An 18,826-nucleotide genomic window follows, 5' to 3' on the forward strand; every position below is an offset into this window, starting at 1 on the left:
ACACAGTTCATTGTGTTTGCACATTTTGCACTGCACATCCTTTACCACCCAGCCAATGTCATAATTTGCTTTATGCTTAATAACATGTGAATCTTGCTTTGTTTTCAACATCCACATTCTTGGAGTTGCCGTTTGCCACTGTTGTTCAAATAGTACATTTATGAACTGTAATCCTATTGGTGATTTTGTTTTGTAATCCAGTGACAGATTTTATTTTGTATCAAATCTGTTCTAAATAAAATCTTAACAGGAAGTAGTCCTACACTGTAAAAGCCCCACAGATCCTGTTGCTCCTCATCTGACTTGTTGACAGTGTATGAAACAAGCAGCTGATTGACACTGTCATCGTAACAGCCTCCAGCTCTCATTAGTAAATCTAGAGACACACTCGTGTACTGGACTTAGTGTGTATAAAGCTGCTCTAATGGAGGGGCTGTCAGATGGGTGAGGGGGCCCGCAGAGCACTGCTGAGGGCCACATCTCCAAACACATTGGTGTAGGAGGCTTTGAGGAACTGGACGTAGTTCTGCAGGCTTCGGTTTGTGCTGTCTGACTGCTCCAGCCGATCCTTCACATCCTGGAGTCGGCTCTGGTAACGTCGCTCCACCTGAGTATCACAAAACACACACGTTACACACATGCTTACAGTTTACACAGGCCTAAGTTTGAGTTAACTTGAGTTAACTGTTGGAGGCCTTCACCTCGTCTTTGTTGCGTTTCAGTTGGTTGATTTCTGAGCTGGTCCTGCTCAGCTGGGTCTCCAAGTCCAGGATCTTGGCCTGGGTGGAGCGTTCTTTGGTGACAGCTCGTTCTCTGGTATCCGACATCTGGAGATAAATACAACACACTGAACTTAATGACAGAACATTACGGATATATCCATAAAAACATGAACCTCAAGACATAAAAGATAATTATACACATCCATACAACACAGGCTGCAGAGTCTGGGATTAACACTGAGGTTTAAAGGGATAGTTCAACATTTTTGGCAAATTGGCCCATTGCCATAATCCCTATAGTTTTAGGAGTATGTTTGTTACCTTGAATTTTCGGTGCAAGCTGCTTTTAGAACGGCAGAGCAGAGCCGCAAGCTGCTCAGAGCTTGTAACGCTCCGTTATTATCTCATAGCGTGGTGAATGTGCAGGTCACAACTTGTCCACCAGAGCGTTTTGGAGTTGTTGGATTGTGTATTTGATGAGTTTGATGAGGGAAACCAAGAAATCCCATTAGCCTCCGTAGTGTAGCTCTGAGCAGCTCACGGCTCTGCTCCGCCGTTCTAAAAATAGCTTGCACCGACGATTAAAGGTAACAAACCTACTCCTATAGGGATTATGGCAAAATGTTGAAATATCCCTTTAAATACACCTCTTTCTATGACCAGAGTTGTGCTAGGTTCAGGTACCTGTTGGCGAGCGCTGTCCAGAGCCTCCTCCAGCTTCCGGCTCAGCAGGGAACACTCCCTGGTCTTCTCCTCCAGACGGAGCTGGTTGTTGTGGATGGTGTCTTCACGTTTGGTGATGACCGCCAGCAGGTCGTTGTTCTGACTGACAGCCTCCTCCAGCTTTCTGCAGGATGACAAAAGACAGAGACAACAACAATAAACTGTTAATATTAACAGTTAACTATAGTCTGTCACATTTTTTACAGGCTTAGCACTCAGGATTCATTTAGAGATGATTCTCTCCTCCTCTTTTTCAAGCAGTTTGTAGAAGAGAGTGGTTTTGAGGGCGGCTTCCAGAAAAAGTTTCTTGCAATTAAAGAAGTAGAAGCTATAATAATTGGCACATTGCCTCTGACATACATCCAAGATTAGCACACAGAGGGCTGGGAGAAACTGTCATTTGAAATGTCTTTGTACAGCCATGAGAGCTTAACAGAGTCAGGCCAAGATCCCAAATTATGACTATATTTGTATGTTGTTGTCTACACTAATTGAGCTGGTCTTTTTTTTTTATTACTTGTCTTAAAGGGATAGTTCAACATTTTGGCAAATTGCCATAATCCCTATAGTTTTAGGAGTAGGTTCATTACCTTTAACTTTCGGTGCAAGCTATTTTCTTGTAACGGTGTTAAATACTGGGATTAATTGTGAAAACAAGTAATCAAAACATCCCTACTTGGCACAATTGAGTAATGACACAATGTCAGACCACCTCGGATCGAACAGTGAAAGGCAGCAGACTGACCTTTCCAGACTCTCCACCCGCTGCTGAAGCTGTCTGTTCTCCTCCAGTAGCACCTTGTTCTTGTGTCTGAACAGCTCCATTTGGCTGCCCTGGGTCTCCACCTGACACGAGACGACACAAGCACTTCACTGACCTGACCTTGCTGTGTAATTCTGACTTGAACTGGCATTTAGACAAAGGACTGTTAGGGACCTTCATGCGGAGATCGGCCAGGGTGGTGGTGAGCTCCACACTGCGTCTCTCCTGGCTGCGCTCCCTGTCCTGAGCCTCCTGCAGCTGGAGCTCGGACTGTTGCAGGGCTTCAGGAAGAGGCTCCAGCTCGGCCAGGCGCCCCAGCATCTCCCTGCGCACCTCCTCTAGCTCGTGCTCCAGCCTGGCGCGCACGGCCTGGGCCTCTCGCTCCGCCTGGGCCAGACGGGCGGCGTACTCGTCGGCCTCAGCCCGCGTTTTCCCCACCTGGACCGATGGAAAAAAACTGGGTTCAGACTTTTTATACGGACGTTACCGGTGTATGTGGTACCTGTGCTGTGCTGTACACCTCTGATACCTGGATCTTGTAGCCTTCCAGCAGACTCTCATATTGCCTGATGGAAGCTCGGACCTGCTGAAGCTCTGACTCAGACATGTCGAGCTTCTCCTCCACTGCAGACGCCGTGGCCTGACAGGAAGACACACGTTTACATCACATGTCATCAGTTATCACTGTAATTAACCAGAGGGTCCGTCCTGCTAATCTAATGCAAGTCAATGAAAGTCTATTAGAGTGAAAAATGGAAACAGGAAAGACGTCATCCAGGACACAGACACAGAACAGACATGTAGAGGTTCTGATGCTCAGGTTCACTGACAGTAAACGTGTCCCACTGGTTTCACCTTGAGGTTCTGGTTCTCCAGTCTGGCAGCGGTGCTGTCTGCAGTCAGTCCGTGCAGGTGATCCAGCAGAGACTCTCTCTCCTGTCGGCCTTTATCCTCCGTGTTCTGCAGCTGCTCCGTCAGCTCTGCTATACGACTGTCAGTCATACAACACGTCAGATGTCATTACCGTACAGTATATGACATTTAGTAGCCCAGGCGTTTAATATGCTAAATCGACTTGGAGCCTAGGCATTTATAAGAACCAGGCGCATATTTGCAACAGGCTACAATTTATTTTTGCAATGAGCAGCACCAGACCATTATGCAAAGAACAAGGAGGTCACCGTAGGACCACTGGAACAAAACTACGTTTTTCCCCGAAACATCTTTATTGACAATAAAGTTTGTCTGTGTAGCCGCGACACAGGGAGCTGATCAGAGCAGCCAATCAGATCAGTGTTATGAACAGTAACGGGAGCGGGGGTTGATCGCGGTAACACTACACAATTAGCGCATTTATTTATTTGTCTTTAGCAGTCCAGTGCGACCTGTCGTGTTTGTGTGTCTGTGTGTGCGCCTGCATGCAAGAGAGAGAGCGGGAGGAGGGGCTGACTGACAGAGGTGAGAGCCGGTGAAACGCTGTTTAAAAAAAACACTTTTTTTTCTGTGCAAGATGGTAAACACTTAATCGCCCGGACGTTTAATTGAATGGGTGTTTAATAAGCTGAATGAGGTCAGCTATTAGAGCACAGGCACGTGGGCGACTATTTGGTCGTATAAGGTATTTTTTTTTTAAATTTACAGTAATGAGTTGGGTTTTTTTGTCGTCTAGCTAGTGCGGACTAGTGAGACTTGTTGCGTACGAACTGATGAAGCCCCTTGGATAAGAGGCGAAACGTCTTCCCAGACAAATACAAGTCCAGTTGCCTACGATTCAATTTGCCCCAAAAAAACGATGACCTGGATGAATGAGAATATCCATAGACAATAATGAGTATTGAACCAGGACGTTCACCTTTTCATTGCTAATTAATTTTTTTTTAGAATGAAGCCACAGTTTGGTGACAGTTTCATACTTTTTACAAGATGAGTAACACTTCCTGTCAGTGAGATACTTCTATAGATAACTGCAGGTAGTGGATACAAAAATCAATCAATCAATTAATGGTTAGAATAACTTCTAAAGTTCTAATGAAGAAACATGCTCAACAACTGTGTGTTCTGTGCTGTGGCTAATGGAGCACTTGGACCTGATAGTGTCTCCTATTCATATCTATAGGAGCAGAGTGAGACAGATTCATTTCCTGATGTGAACTGACTCTCTCTGAGTGAAGGCAAAGGCACAAGACTCTCCAATCACCAGCATTTGAGAGGGGGAAGAGATGACCTGTCATTCTGAAAGCAATGCTTGTTTATTGTTTTATTAGTGGAGGTGAAATGAGCAATGAAATAAAGAGCCCTATCCACAGTGTCTCCTGCCCCCTTCTGATTTTTGGTAAACCAGATTCCAATTGGTAAACGTCACCAGGTGAACTTTGGTCTGGCGGCAGCTCAGGACAACTGTGGTGCTCTATAAGTGTGTGTGTGTGGAGCTGTTAGAGATACCTGTTCAACAGCGACAGCTCGAGCTCCAGTCTAGTCTTTTCCTTAACCTCTTGTGCGTGACGGCTCTCCCAGGTCTCAGCAGCTGACACGGCGTCTGCCACCTGCTTCTCCTGCAGAGAGAAACTAGAGTCACCATCTCCACCAACCAGACATGTTACAGGAAATGCGGTCACAATCTCTCTATAATTATTGTATAAATAAAACAGCTTTTATGAGGTCAAAGTGTGTCAGAAGTAATGAAACTCTCTCTGGGCGTTCCTGACATGTTGCCTTTACAAGAATGTGAGATCACCATGACCTTTAACCACTAAAATCTAATCAGTTGAAGAAAATCCCTCAAGACTTAACTGAGATAACATGTTGATGAGAATAGGACAGATGTACATCCAGAAAGCTCTCAGCCATCCATATTCTAAAAGGACCTCATGTTCCCCTCCCATCTCCTCCTGCTGCTGCATCAAAGTATTGATCCAATCCATCCTCATGTACTGTCCCACCTGCTTCTTCAACATGTTACCGGTATCTGTTCAAACTCACACGCATAACCACCACAGCTTCCAGAATAATTGGTCTCCCCACACCAGAACAGATTTAAACAACAGGGCCGTTACACGCATTGCAGACTCAAGAGACCAGGACATGGAGAGACAGGAAATGGGGAGTGAGAGAGATGGGGAACAACATGCAGCAAAGAGCTGCCAGGGGTGGAACTGAACCCAGGCAGGGCCGCTGCAGCGGGGGCTCCTGCCCTACCAAAACAACGCCATCAGTTGGCAGCCCTTTGCTGCGTGTCATTCCCTCTCTCTCACTCCCCATTTCTTGTCTCTCTGACTGTCCTATAGGCCTCGCTGAACAGGCCAGAGTGTGGACTTTGTTAAAGGGATACTTCACCCAAAATCGATAATTCACAAATTTTCTATTCACCGTCATGCCAAGGAAGGGTTTGGAGAACTTTCAGAGTTATCAAAACACTTTTGGAGTTCCAGGGGGGTCCGGCTCACCTTTGAATCGTCCAAAACACACACTATGAAACATCATAACACCTCCATATTGCTCGTCCATACTGACCCAAGGGTCCTGAAGCCGCCACATGAAAAAGTTGTTCGGAAAAAAATGTGATCTCTGTTTTTATCCTTGTTGTAGCAGTAGCTCCCAGTGGCTCTGTTGATGTTTGTGCGCATGCGTGAGATTTGCTGCGAGATGTTCTTCCGTGCTTACATCATACATCCAATTGTTTACAATGACGAACGAACATCTCTAAAAACAGAGATCAAATTAATTTTTTCCGAACAACTTTTTCATGTGGCAGCTTCAGGACACTTGGGTCAGTACAGATGAGCAGTATGGAGGTATCTGGATGTTTCATAGTTGGTGTTTTGGACGATTCAAAAGTGAGCCGGACCCCCCTGGAACTCCACAAGTGTTTTGATGACTCTGTAGTTCTCCAGACCCTTCCTTGGCATGACGGTGAGTAGAAAATTGGTGAAACATTGATTTTGGGTGAAGTACCTCTTTAAGTGTGGATGCTGTTCTGTTTTCTAATGTGTTTTCTTGTTCTGTTCTGTCTGTGAAATGGAGACGGTGCTGTGAGAAGAATTTCCCCAAGGGGACAAATAAAGTCTAAAGTCTAGACAAGAGCAGCTCAGTTCTCTCTTCAACATATGATCAATAGTCTATTCCTAGTAGGAAAAGGCCTGGTGAGGATGTCGACCTCAGCCTGTGCTTCCACTGTTTTTGGAGGAGCCTGTTCGCTCTGTGCTGCAGCCAGCCGTACCATGTCCAGCAGCTGGACGCTCAGATGTCCTGCGGTGACCTCGCTGCGCTCCGCTCGCTGCTTCTGGGCCCGTGTTGCTCGTTTCAGAGCCTCTCGATCCTCGCCGGCCTCCTGCTTCAGGGTGGTCAGCTGCTCCTTCAGATGCTCCATCTCTACCGTCTGCTGACTGGCTGCTCGCTCCAGGTTCTGGAACCAGTGGGAAGTAGGAGAGATGACCGCTGGAGTCGCAGTGTGTAGATCAGACAACAGCAAAGGCCCTTTGCACACCAAGTCTGTTTTTTTCGTCGGAAGTTGCTGCACGTCTAAAAATAAATTTGATCCCATGTTGTGTCGATCATGCTTCTACACTGACTTAAAGTTTTTGGAACAGGTTTGATTTCCTGCATCTGGTCCCTCCTGTATTGTAGCCCCGACATGAGAAATTGTTCCACCAGTCAGTGCATCACGCAAGATTTGCACTGACACAGGAAGAGCAGTGAACCGAGACACTGGGAGCTTCCGCTACAAACAAGCTTATAATATAGACTTATTTAATTTTTTTTCGGAACAGTTTCTCATGTCGGGGCTTCAATACAAGAGGGACATTACAGAAGAGCAGTATGGAGGTATTTGGATGTTTTCTGGTGTGTCTTTTTGGATGAAGAAAAGTGGTATCCATTCACAACCTTTATATGGACAAATACTGCTGCGCGGACCCCCCGTAACTCAGAGAAGGAACGGAGGACTCTGAAAATTCTCACAGCTCTTAGTTGACATGAGGGTGAGTAGATAATAAGTGAAATTTGAATTTTGGGTGAACTATCCCTTTAACGATTTTTGTCAGGTGACAGAAAAAAACACATACAAAAAAAATGGACTTGATGTGCAAAGGCCTTAAGATGGACTGCAGCAGCCATGGTAACAAAACACATTGATTTAAGTTGCGTTCACACCGAACCTTTTTTTTTTTTGTCGCTGTCATGTGTTGTCACTCTGTTGCTCAGCTGCAATCGATCGTTAATTTGGCACAGACTCAGTACAGTATTAGAGTAGACACTATGACAAACCTTGATCTGCACAGAGAGACGGTTGTTCTCAGCTTCTTTGCCGCGGAGCTGTCCCTGTAAATGAGCTCTTGTTGTCTCCAGAGTCTTGGACAGATCAGCTGTGCTCTTTGCGTTGTCCTGCAGCAACAGCAGAATGTACACTAGTAAGAATATGACCTTTTAAACTAAACAATAAGATAATTCTTCTTTAACTAAAGGATTGAGACTGATTAAGATTTGTTTAGTTTTGGATGGTTGTGAGTTCAGTACCTTCTCAGTATCTAAAAGCCTGGACAGCTGATTGACCTCTTTGTCTTTCTCTTGAAGTTTCACAACAAGATGCTGCCAAAGGAAAAGTGAGACGAGCTTTACTTCTGTATCACGTATCACAAACAGAGGGGGAAAATGCATGGAAAAGAGAGAAGAGACAGAAAATCTTCTCTTAAACTCACAGCGTTCTCTGCCTCTGTGTCTGCAAGCCTCTTGAGTAACGTGTCCCTCTGCTCTGAGAGATGCATCGACTCCATCTGTCCAAACACAGTAAAATGTTGTGAGGCAACATAAACAAAGACGAGATTACATTTCTTATCTATTTCCTCACACAGCTCACAGCCTCCATCTGGGATTCACAGTAGCTCAGACTAAATTTACATCAACTCCAGAACATACCAGACTTTGATTAGATGCAGCTCTTCATGTCTAACTCCCTCTGAATGAAATGTAGAGCTGGTCATAGTCGTTAGTATCAGGCATCGCTATTGATGACTTCTCTCTTATGAGTAGGGATGTCCGATATTGGAAATTTGCCGATATCCGATATGCAGGCTTTTTTAACCGAAAAACGAAAAACAACAACATAGCGAATTAAGTAGCGTCGGTCCACCGCTACTTATCTCACTACAAAATCCAGGCATTACGTTCAGGTTTTCATTATCGGCAGAAAAACCGATAACGAAATGGACAGATATTACATTTTTATGCTAATATAAGGCTGATATTATCGGACATCCCTACTTATGTGTCTCATGTTTAGTTCTTCCTCTGCCTCCTTTAGTAATAATGATACATGGAATTAAAGTTGTTTATTTGCCATAATGGAAGTGAGGCTCAGTGTATTGGAAGTGCTCCTCCTCTTCTCAGCAGCCAGGAAGACAGAGCAGCTCATTAGACTGAGGCTCAGCACTCTGCTGACCAGTGGTGGCAACACCATCATCAGTCAGACTCCAATATACATGATTACAGTGCTGAGCCTGCGTCTGCAGCGCAGCCAAAAAAACATTAGCTCATTAAATCAGAGGTCTATATTTACACTCATCCAGCTAGAGCCAGAATTATTAATGATAATGTGGATATTTTGTGACAGCACATGAGAAGGGGTCGGTCTGTGTTTGTGTTCATCAAATGTGAATTTTAACTGCTTTATGTCTTATGATAATAACACATTAAACTCTCTAAGACTTCATGTAGGAAATGCTTCACTCTTAAGGAAACAATATGAGCCACACCGTCAGACATGAATTCTGATCTTGGCACTTGTGCCACTTCATTAGGTGACATCACACATCCAACAGCCCAGTATTCCCTGTGTATCCCGTTCAAAACATTGAAATAAGACTCCCTGGTGTAGTAACAGATGTGAGGCCCCTCCCGTTGTCTTGGAGCTAGTCCTGACTCCTGGCTCACCGCTGTGTCACATGGGAGAGTTTATTTGGCAGCCGCTCAGCTGGGCCTCCCAGAGCAGAAAAGCTGCTGACACATCCAACACCTTCACAGCATGAATGCCGCTCACCACAGATCTCTTTCATGAACACACTCACCTCACTGTTGAGGTGAGTTTGCCCACATTTTTTCATTTATTATATGTAGATTTCTTTCTCTTTCTATTTTGAAGAGCCATCTACTGGAGAGGCCTTGTACTTTCACTTGTGAGTTCATTGTGCACCTGCTCAGGTGTGTCTGATTTTTCATCTTCTTTTTGAATTTTTGTGTCTCCCACCAAAGAGCACCCTCATCACATGTGTTGCAACTTCCAAGCACTCTGCTTATTTCCCCTCCCCTCACTCAGTACTTTTACATACACAGTTTAAAGCAGAAGTAAGCGGAATGTTTGTGTTAATATAAGTCTTAAATAGTTATATCTTCCGACAGCAATCACTTATATAGAGTGTTTGGTCTGAAACACGGGTCTGTCAGTCACTCTGCTCTGCTGTAAGCCGAGGAGAAAACTTTCCTTGTATCCTACAACCTTTATCCAATGAGGAGAGAGAACGGCATAAAGGGGCGGTCCTCTCTGTGTGTGCAGCCAAGGGATGCGCATGAATGTGGTGACGTGGGGACGAGGGCGGGGACTGCTAACTCCATCGGCTGACCGGATCTCGTTTCAGCGGGTTAATACGACCCCCTTTCCAGTTGACCTATTAGCCAGGCGTCAGACCGGCATTTTCGAACAACAGCGAGATGGTTAATCGTACAGCTTTGTTCATCTCGTACGTGATGCGCACGTTACTTATTGTGCAGATAAGGTGCATGCTATCCCTCGTGGTCATGGTGATTTAGAGAGGCAAACAAGAACGCCCTAACGCTACAACAATAGCTTCTGCGACTGGCTTTCTTGAATGTTTTTATTCCAGCATCTTACGCCAGCGCAGGGGGTGTGGAGCATGAGCAGCGTTGTCCAGTTAAACTCTGATTAAGGCGTATACATGCCGGAGAAAGTGAAATTCCAATTGCATTATCTGGGTGTCTTTTTTTTTATATATACATATTTTTTGGGCTTTTTCACCTTTAATGACAGTTCAGAGAGAGACAGGAAATGGGAGGTAGAGAGGGGGGGGAATGACACGCAGGATAGGATATGGGGCGGGTGCTCTGCCAAGTGAGCTAAACACCGCCCCTTATCTGGGTGTCTTAATCGGAGTTGGAGAACTCCAATATTAGTCCGACTGATGCGTTTACATGCACTTCAGTTGTCCAGTTATAGTTGAATTAAGGCAATAATTTGGTTTTCTCAAGTGTCATGTGAACGTACTGAGTGTTTCTTTGTCTTGTGTTTTAGTTCTAATAGAGTGGTTGTTTTTTAGTATAACTGCTCTCCCTCACTGTGACATTCACTTACCCACCGTATGACAAACACCTACTGTAGACAACAGTACCTGAGATCCATGTTGCTCTCTGAGAAGGTTCCTCAGGGTTCGGTTCGTGGCCTCAAACGTCTCCAGTTTCTGCAGCAACAGCTCCTTCTGACGGGCCAGCACAGAGGACTCAGAGCCAGAGAGTCTCTGATCAGCAAACACCAGACAGACAGGAACACAGTCACCACAAACAGTTTCTGACAGTCACTCAACTCATAAATAACAATGACATCAATCCTCCTGACTATTTATTATTTAGGTTTACAGATACTCACACTGCCGCTGGCACTGCAGATTTTAGAGACTGACTCCCGCAGGGCTGACACTTCCTTGGCAGCTGCTGTTCCATCCACCTCGGCCTCCATCAGCTTCCTGAGCAGAGCATCTTTGTCTGGTTGGACGCTGTCTCTGTCTAGTCTGCAAGGATGAGACAGGGACAACAGTCTAGATAAACATGGACTCATCTTGTCTTATTTTTGAACAGATAATGTCAAACAAAAGAATCATAATTCTTCTCTCCATCAATTCCAAAAAACAATGCCAGCACTGACGTTCTCTCTCTGTGTCCCTGAGTCTGTCTTAAAGATCAGTGTGTGCTGTGAAGTACACCAAGCTTTATTCTAGTGTAACTCTATGTGATCTAAGATTAGTTTTTGTCACTGAGACAAGTGGGAGATGGTCTGGATGAAGGATTTTTGGTGCAAAAAACCATTGTGTGTATTTGTAGGGGGAAAAACCTTGGTGATGGGAGTGGGAGGTGGAAGAGTGGGAAGCAGCCAATAGAGTTAACAGCAACTGATGCGTCAGAGCCAAGGGAGTTAAGTTGATGTGTTAGAAGCAGGAAAAATGGGCGGTGTATGGATTTGGTCCAGTTTGACAAGGACGACTGGGTCTCTCATCTGAAAAGCTGCAGCTCTTGTGGGCTGTTCCCAGTCTGCAGTGGTCAGGAGTCAGGATCAAAAGATTGGTACCAGGAGGTAATGAGCGTAGTCCCTTTGGAAAATTTGACTTATAGCTTTCATAATAACATGGAGGGTTTCACAAGGGTATGGCAACCAGTTTTATATGTTGTGGATCCCTCTGGACTGAGCTTCAATGTTCCTCACTAAGTGATACAACATGGATGACTATGGTGGAGCGTTTATGTATGTTAGTTTGCAATCTATGTACGGTAAGATGTGTTACTTGCTTTGTTATGTTTATGCATAATTGTTGAGTAGCTCATGCTACAGGAAAAATGTATGGTTCTGCAGAAATGATATGCAAAGGATAATATGTGGACTGCTTGAACTTTAAAGGGATAGTTCAACATTTTGACAAATTGGCCCATTGCCATAATCCCTATAGTTTTAGGAGTAGGTTTGTTACCTTTAATTGTCGGTGCAAGCTATTTTTAGAATGGCGGAGCAGAGCCACAAGCTGTTCAGAGCTACGCCACGGAGGCTCATGTAATTTCTTGGTTTCCCTCATCAAACTCATCAAATACACAATCCAACAACTCCAAAACGCTCTGGTGGACAAGTTGTGACCTGCACATTCACCACGCTATGAGATAATAACAGAACGTTACAAGACAGAGTTGTTTTCAAGGCAAATGTAGAGACTGCTTGCTGAAAACTGGCCCCTGACAGGAACGCGCATCAGTGGTTTTGCATGAATTTACCTCGAAAACAACTCCGTCTCGTATCGTTCCGAATAGAACAGAAGCTGGTAACAATGTTCAAGACAGCTCAGTGCTCTGCTGCTGGGAAATGAGTGGTGCATTTACAGACACCAATAAAAGGATCAACTATCAGGTGACATCAGAGTATCTGGTTCTATTCTGACAAGAGGAAATTTAAAGACTGAACCCCAGAGGTGTCGGAGCTAAATGATGCACACCTGACCACACAAACAAAACACATCATGTTCCTTCAGAGTCTATGGCATTTCTTCTCTAATTCTCTATATTAATGCTTGAAAATTCTCAGCCTCATCATTTTTTTCAGAATATTCATGCTGTAGTGGTGTCATAAGAATGTAGAAAAAGCTATATGATCAGAAAAAGAAAGGAAAATTAAAAAAACTGAAAATAAATTTCACATATATTTGTTTAATTTAGACCCGCCAAGGAAATAGATGTGCAAAGATTTTTGCTTTTTCTACATATATTTGTTGGAAACACAGAAAATTATCATAAACTTCTTTTTAGACACTATTGTTCTTTGAGGTCTTCAGGATTAGGAGAAAAAGAATAATCGCAATCATACAAGGCAACAGAACAACCACCTTAATGTAAATTAATACTCTTTGGCCCATCCTGTGATGGGGCAGGAGTCTACTATTGGACACGGATGTTTGAGGCAAAACTACTCTGCTTCTGAGTGAGCTGCAGACACACCGGTGGACTCTAAAGTAAAGGTTGAAGTGTCCCACTTTCAATAAAAAAAAGAATTACGTTGCTATCATTCAGCGTTTCTGAGATAGACGCGAAAGAGTAAAACAATACCCTTGCCATCAAATACAATGGCACCGACCTCAGAGGGTTGAAATATCTGTGGTAATATTTTCTTTGGCCCAGGCTGCCTGAGACTCCACTGTCTTTGCCATTATTTTAAAGGCGACATATTAATATCACTTTGAAGGCTCTTTAACATATATTTGGGTGTTTGTCTTGCCTTCCAGCCCCCAAAATGTGAGAATTGACAAAAAAAATCTGTAATTTTCAGTGACAATCAAAAGTATCTCCAGCCTCTGACAGGTCAAACATGGTGACGGTGTGTAGTGCGCCGCCTGCCTGCTGTAGTCGGTCTCCTCCAGCATCTTCCCCATGGAATGTCTCAGTCGCGTGTTCTCCCGCTCGGTCTCCTCCAGCTCCTTGGTCACCTCGGCCAGCTCCTCCTCCTGCTCGGCGATCACGCGCTGGGAGACGTTCAGGCGCTCCGACTGGCGCTCCAGCTGCTGCTCCCTCTTCCGCAGCTCCACCTGCACACGAGCAGTACAGATGTAAGAACACACACGTGGACGAACAGACACAGGTCATACACACTCTGATATGTTATGATCATCATCGATTCAAGTATGTGAGCTATGGTGGTGGAAAACCTGCATTAAAGGGAACATTTTGGCAACTTGGCCCATTGCCATAATCCCTATAGTATACAAGTAGGTTTGTTACCTTTAATTGTCGGTGCAAGCTGTTTTTAGAACGGCGGAGCAGAGCAGCCAGCTGCTCAGAGCTACACTATGGAGACTAATGGAATTTCTTGGTTTCTCTCATCAAACTCATCAAATACACAATCCAACAACTCCAAAACGCTCTGGTGGACAAGTTGTGACCTGCACATTCACCACGCTATGAGATAATAACGGAACGTTACGAGACGGAGTTGTTTTAGAGGTAAATTCATGCAAAACCGCTGATGCATGTTCCCATCGGGAGCAGTTTTTTGGCAAGCAGTCTCTGCATTTACCTCAAAAACAACTCTGTCTCGTAACGTTCAGTTATTATCTCATAGCGTGGTGAATGTGCAGGTCACAAACTAACCTACTTAGTTGTAGGTTCTACCAGAAAAGCTTGTGTTCTACCTGCACCTTTACTCCATCAAATGACAACATCGTGTATATGTAATTGCAAAAATGACACGTCTGGGACATGCAGGGGGCTGTGGCTGATTTCTCAAACCCAAATAACTCACATAGCTACTGCTAATGTTTGTGTTTTGACTATGTTTTATTCCCAACGTTAGATACCAACTGGCATCACAGCTCCACTGAGCAAACTGTCTGTGCAGCAGGTGAAGTGGGTGTGGTGACAACAGTGTCAGGAGGCTTTAACTCAGCTTTTTCTCCTGAGGCTCTGAGGGATATGATTTAATTTCTATCTCGAATTAATTACAGCCAGCTAAGCTCAAATAGGTGCAGCTGAGCTGACACATCAAGTTGATTGGAAACATTCCTGGAGTGACAACTGAAATGGAGCTGAGTTCATTTCAGCTCAGGTAAAGCCTGAGTCATTTTCTTGTTGATTGACAACAGAGAGAACTTATGGGTCTGTTACAGCCATAACACTCACTGATGCCTTACAATCCTCCACACTATTTGTAGGATTTGCTGATTTTCAGGATCAGATGAGTGCTCATGTCATGAACCCTTGAGAGAACTGTGAATAGATTTAGTAAATGATATTGATGTCATGGAAAAGACTTCTTTCTTCTTTTTTTCCAAGAAAAAATAATTATTTAAAATATTATTTAACTATGGAGCAAGTGTATTAAATATGTAATAAGGCCCCTGAGGGCAGATTTAGTGGAAATGTTAAACAACAGAGGGTGAAAAGTTATTTCACTCTGAGCTCAGCCCACCAGAGCCTGATGAGTGAAAGACTCCAATCTGGCAACAGAAGAAACTGACCTCGTTCTTCAGAGAGCTGACTTCAGTGAGTAAGCTCTCTATCTTCCTCTCATACTGGCTGATGCGTCCGTGCAGTCCCTCCTCTTCCTCTGACGTGAGGTCAGCCAACCGCAGGGCAGAGTGGGAGCGCTCGGGTTCTGGTTCAGGGAGCGGAGGTGTGATCTCTAGGCGGTGCATTGGCCCCTTGGTGTAAATTACACTGTGATTAGCAACACATCTTTGACTGCCTAAATGTTTTCACTATGCTGAGGTGTGATGTGAGATTTCTTACCTCCCACTTGTACGTTACATCGCGTGTGGAGGACTTTCCTGGTGGAATCCATGGCACTCGAGTTTTGACCTTGGCTGTGGGACGGAGGTTTCCTTTGTCCATCTTGGTCTTCCCCTTTGAATGGAAGTGTGTGGAGACACATGGCTTTACTATCTGTAAGGATCCTACACTGCATAATAACTGAAAACAGTAAAAATAAAAGGACATCACTATGACAGAGTCCCAGTATAACTTCAGTCCATCTCTAACCTGTGATCTGGCGGGACTTGTCCTGTGGCTCTTTACATGCACGTGTACCGGTGTGCTGTCGTTGACGTGCACATGGATCGGAGGTGAACTTGACCGGGTTCTCATTGCTCTCCTCTGTGAAACAGTGGGTGATGAGAACAACAGAGAAACATTTGAAACTAGGGAAAATTACTTCCTTTTTTTGCACAAATTCTGGAAACCTTTCATGATGCTGATGCTTGTCTATGCTGATGTAGGTAAATAAATAAACAATGATTAGCCTAACATTAATACAAGTTTTAAAGGGATAGTTTAACATTTTGGCAAAATTGCCATAATCCATATAGTCAGTAGGTTTATTACCTTTAATTATCGGTGCATGTTGCATGGGCAGTACAGGTCTCCTGTCCCTCAAAACTCATCAAATACACAATCCAACCACTCCAAAACACTCTCATGGGGAAGTTGTGACCTGAACATTCACCATGATATGAAATAATCATGTATAATACATATGTAACATTACAACACATGAAGCAAATACTCTGAAGCTTTGCATTTGCCTCGAAAAAAAACTCTTGTAATGTTACATTATTATTTCACAGTGTGGTGAATGCGCAGGTCACAACTTCTCCACGAGAGCGTTTTTGAGTTGTTGAATTATGTACATGATGAGTTTTGAGGGACAGATACCATTCACCTCCATTGTGTTGGCTGAGCAGCTTGCTGCCCGTGGATCTCATAACAACATGCACCGATAATTAAAGGTAATGAACCTACTGCTATGACTATAGGGATTATGGCAGTAGGCAAAGTTACCAAAATGTTGAACTATCCCTTTAACCTTCTGATCTGTGTATAGTTTGGATTAAATTAAAACCATGAAGCTTTGAAAATTTATTGGGATTACTAATTAATTTCAGATCAAATGACTAATGAGTCAGAATGAACTCTTAACACAGGCCACAGATCAAAACCAATCAGTCACATCATTAAAAATAGTCTTTCTGTTTGTTCTAACTGGGATTATTGATGGAGTTCACATATTGTCAGATACATATGAGGACACACTCATATACAAACACACTCCTGGAGAGCATGTGCTGTTTTATATACTACTATAAGGTTATTGTGGACTATGTTAATTAAAAACTATATTTAGAAGCTAACACAAGTTAATCCAATTTAAAATAACACAAGTTCAATCCCGTTGCTAAAATCAATATAAATAATTAGGAACTATGAATTTCAAACTAATGTAATGTATGGAGTATGTGTGTTTCAGTCTATAAAATCAAGGGCAACGGATCTTAGCAAGAAGTATACATGAGCCTGACATTAGCCTTAGCCTGTTAGCTCCCACACACAGCATCCTCACCAGCCTCTGTACGTGTCACAGACAGATGCTCCGTCTTACCATATGAGAAACCAGAATAAAGTCGTCAAGACTTGAAGATATCTTTCATTTACAGAACAGCGTTGGTTTTGGGTAAATAGTACAAGTGCGTTCATTAAAAAAAAGCCTGTTGGAGTAGCAGCAGCTTGGATAAACTTTATCAGGTAGTGACGCTTCCTTCGCTCTGGTTGGTCAGTTTGTAGCACGTGACATCTTTTTAAAACAGTTGATTGGACCAGAGTCGCCATTATTACGTTCCTTAGCAACGCTCTAAACTCAACAGGCTGCGGAGGAGGCTCAATCTGCGCCTGCGCAGAGTCACTGCATTCCGGTCCGGTTCGTTTCTGAGCGACTTGTGTTGCGTTCAAGAAAACGGTGAACTCGGAAACTTCGACTTTGGACTGCTCAAGCTTAGAACCTTTACAGTCTAACTAGCTCTGGGCAGAAAGTGATACAATCACATAGTAGAACAGAATGAGAAGCTGTAGAAACTTTGGTGATAAACTGTAAATATCGTCTCAATTACGATGAACCATATTAAGATAGTAAGGTCAGCCTTTATCTTTATTAGTATTAGAAAGGTGAGATATTCTGATGCTTCGTGTCAATAGAGTGACACCTATGTCTGAAATATAAAAATACAAACAAATAGAAAGTTTTGTATCATCAGTCAAGTTAGAGTCTACATAATTTGAGGATGAAACCATTGGAGTCAGTGTGCAATATGGCCACATGAAAATGGAAAGTTATTATTAAAAAAATAACATTTTATGGTCATAGTAATGACAGTTAGAAGAACAGTTAGAAGTTAATGATAAACATGAAACAATCCTAAATCAATTAGTCAATTTGTGAGACACCTCCTTTGGCTGAGGTGTATACCGGTGTCCTAGTCTTAGTAAACTTGGCAGATCCTGTTTTTTTTATTGTGCAGCTGTAACATGGAGAACACTCTAAAACTATTCCTCACTTTTGTCCTTGGGGCAGTTTAAATCTTTTATTACATTGCACTTTACTTCCAGATTTTCCTGTGTTAGCTGGTCTATTCACAATCATTTTGGAATTTTATTTATCTTTTATGATTTGATTTTTTCTTCCTCAATTAAGGCTTTGTTGTTGTTGTTGTTTTATTTCTTGGCACTTTTTCATTTTTTATTGTGTTCCCTGTTTCCTGTGTAGGGTCAGTTCCCACATTAAAGAAAAGCTTGAATGAGTGTGTGAGTGAGTGAATGAATGAATACAGTACTGTACACCTTTCCTGTGTGATCATGTTTGGTTCAGGAAATATGATGAAAAAATATTTTAGCTTTTTTTTTTTCCAGAAAGGAATATGGCCACAAGGAGGTGGCTCCATTTCTGAGAATGTGGAACTGTTTAATTCTTTTATGAAAACAGCTGAATTCTGTGTAAACAGGAGTGCGCAAACAAAACAAATAATAATAATAATAAAATAAAGGAAGCATCACTGTTATGTGAAGTCAGCTGTTTACATGATGTTATGAATGCCAGATAACAGAAACAGTAAAGGTGAGCGGTGTGTTCAAGTGTCATAAAAGAACATGGAGTTGTAATTCCTCAGGTTGACCACAGGAGGGCAACAAGGACTACAACCACACTGATTCCATCACATCCGTGCCCCATAAACACTACAGATCTGGCTCACACTTAATTAATAGGAAACAGATACAAGTCATAAAACTGTACATTCAAGTTCTATTAAGTTAATCTATCTATCAGATAGTGATGACAACAGAGTGGTGCAGTCACACACCCCAGCTAGTCCCACAATGAAATCACATATTGGGCCTTGTATTAAGCCAAACTTTCATTTTCTTTATTGGCTTCATCTGGCAACACACAGAAAAAAAAACAAAAATCATCTGATACAATAATTGATTTCAATCATTGTTAAGATGGGAAAGTGACAGTACAACAGTCTTTGGCACTTTCTATTCTAAA

General features: G+C 43.1%; 1 protein-coding gene across 1 annotated transcript; it reads right to left on the minus strand.

The window, feature by feature from the left end:
* Positions 1 to 301: 301 nt before the first annotated feature.
* On the minus strand, positions 302 to 17,057 carry odf2a (outer dense fiber of sperm tails 2a). Its single transcript, XM_085794111.1, has 19 exons — positions 16,889 to 17,057; positions 15,493 to 15,606; positions 15,244 to 15,357; positions 14,973 to 15,155; positions 13,357 to 13,544; positions 10,856 to 10,997; positions 10,602 to 10,727; positions 7,902 to 7,976; positions 7,720 to 7,791; positions 7,471 to 7,587; positions 6,425 to 6,610; positions 4,651 to 4,760; positions 3,064 to 3,199; positions 2,738 to 2,848; positions 2,383 to 2,646; positions 2,191 to 2,291; positions 1,407 to 1,569; positions 702 to 827; positions 302 to 607 (listed from the first exon to the last, which is right to left on the minus strand). Exons 1-19 carry the CDS (start codon positions 16,889 to 16,891, stop codon positions 437 to 439), a joined length of 2,502 nt encoding a protein of 833 aa, XP_085650237.1. The 5' UTR covers positions 16,892 to 17,057; the 3' UTR covers positions 302 to 436.
* Positions 17,058 to 18,826: the final 1,769 nt, after the last annotated feature.

This window comes from Trachurus japonicus, chromosome 12, assembly GCF_045865225.1.
Source record: "Trachurus japonicus isolate A0001 chromosome 12, Traja_1.0".
Taxonomy (NCBI): domain Eukaryota; kingdom Metazoa; phylum Chordata; class Actinopteri; order Carangiformes; family Carangidae; genus Trachurus; species Trachurus japonicus.

What these genes read in the sequence shown, in the direction of transcription:
- odf2a (XM_085794111.1), bottom strand. An exon ending in GAGAGCAACATGGATCTCAG is followed by an intron (nt 7,977 to 10,601) that starts GTACTGTTGTCT and finishes GTGTTTGGACAG; the next exon opens with ATGGAGTCGATGCATCTCTC. An exon ending in TGGCCGATCTCCGCATGAAG is followed by an intron (nt 2,292 to 2,382) that starts GTCCCTAACAGT and finishes GTCTCGTGTCAG; the next exon opens with GTGGAGACCCAGGGCAGCCA.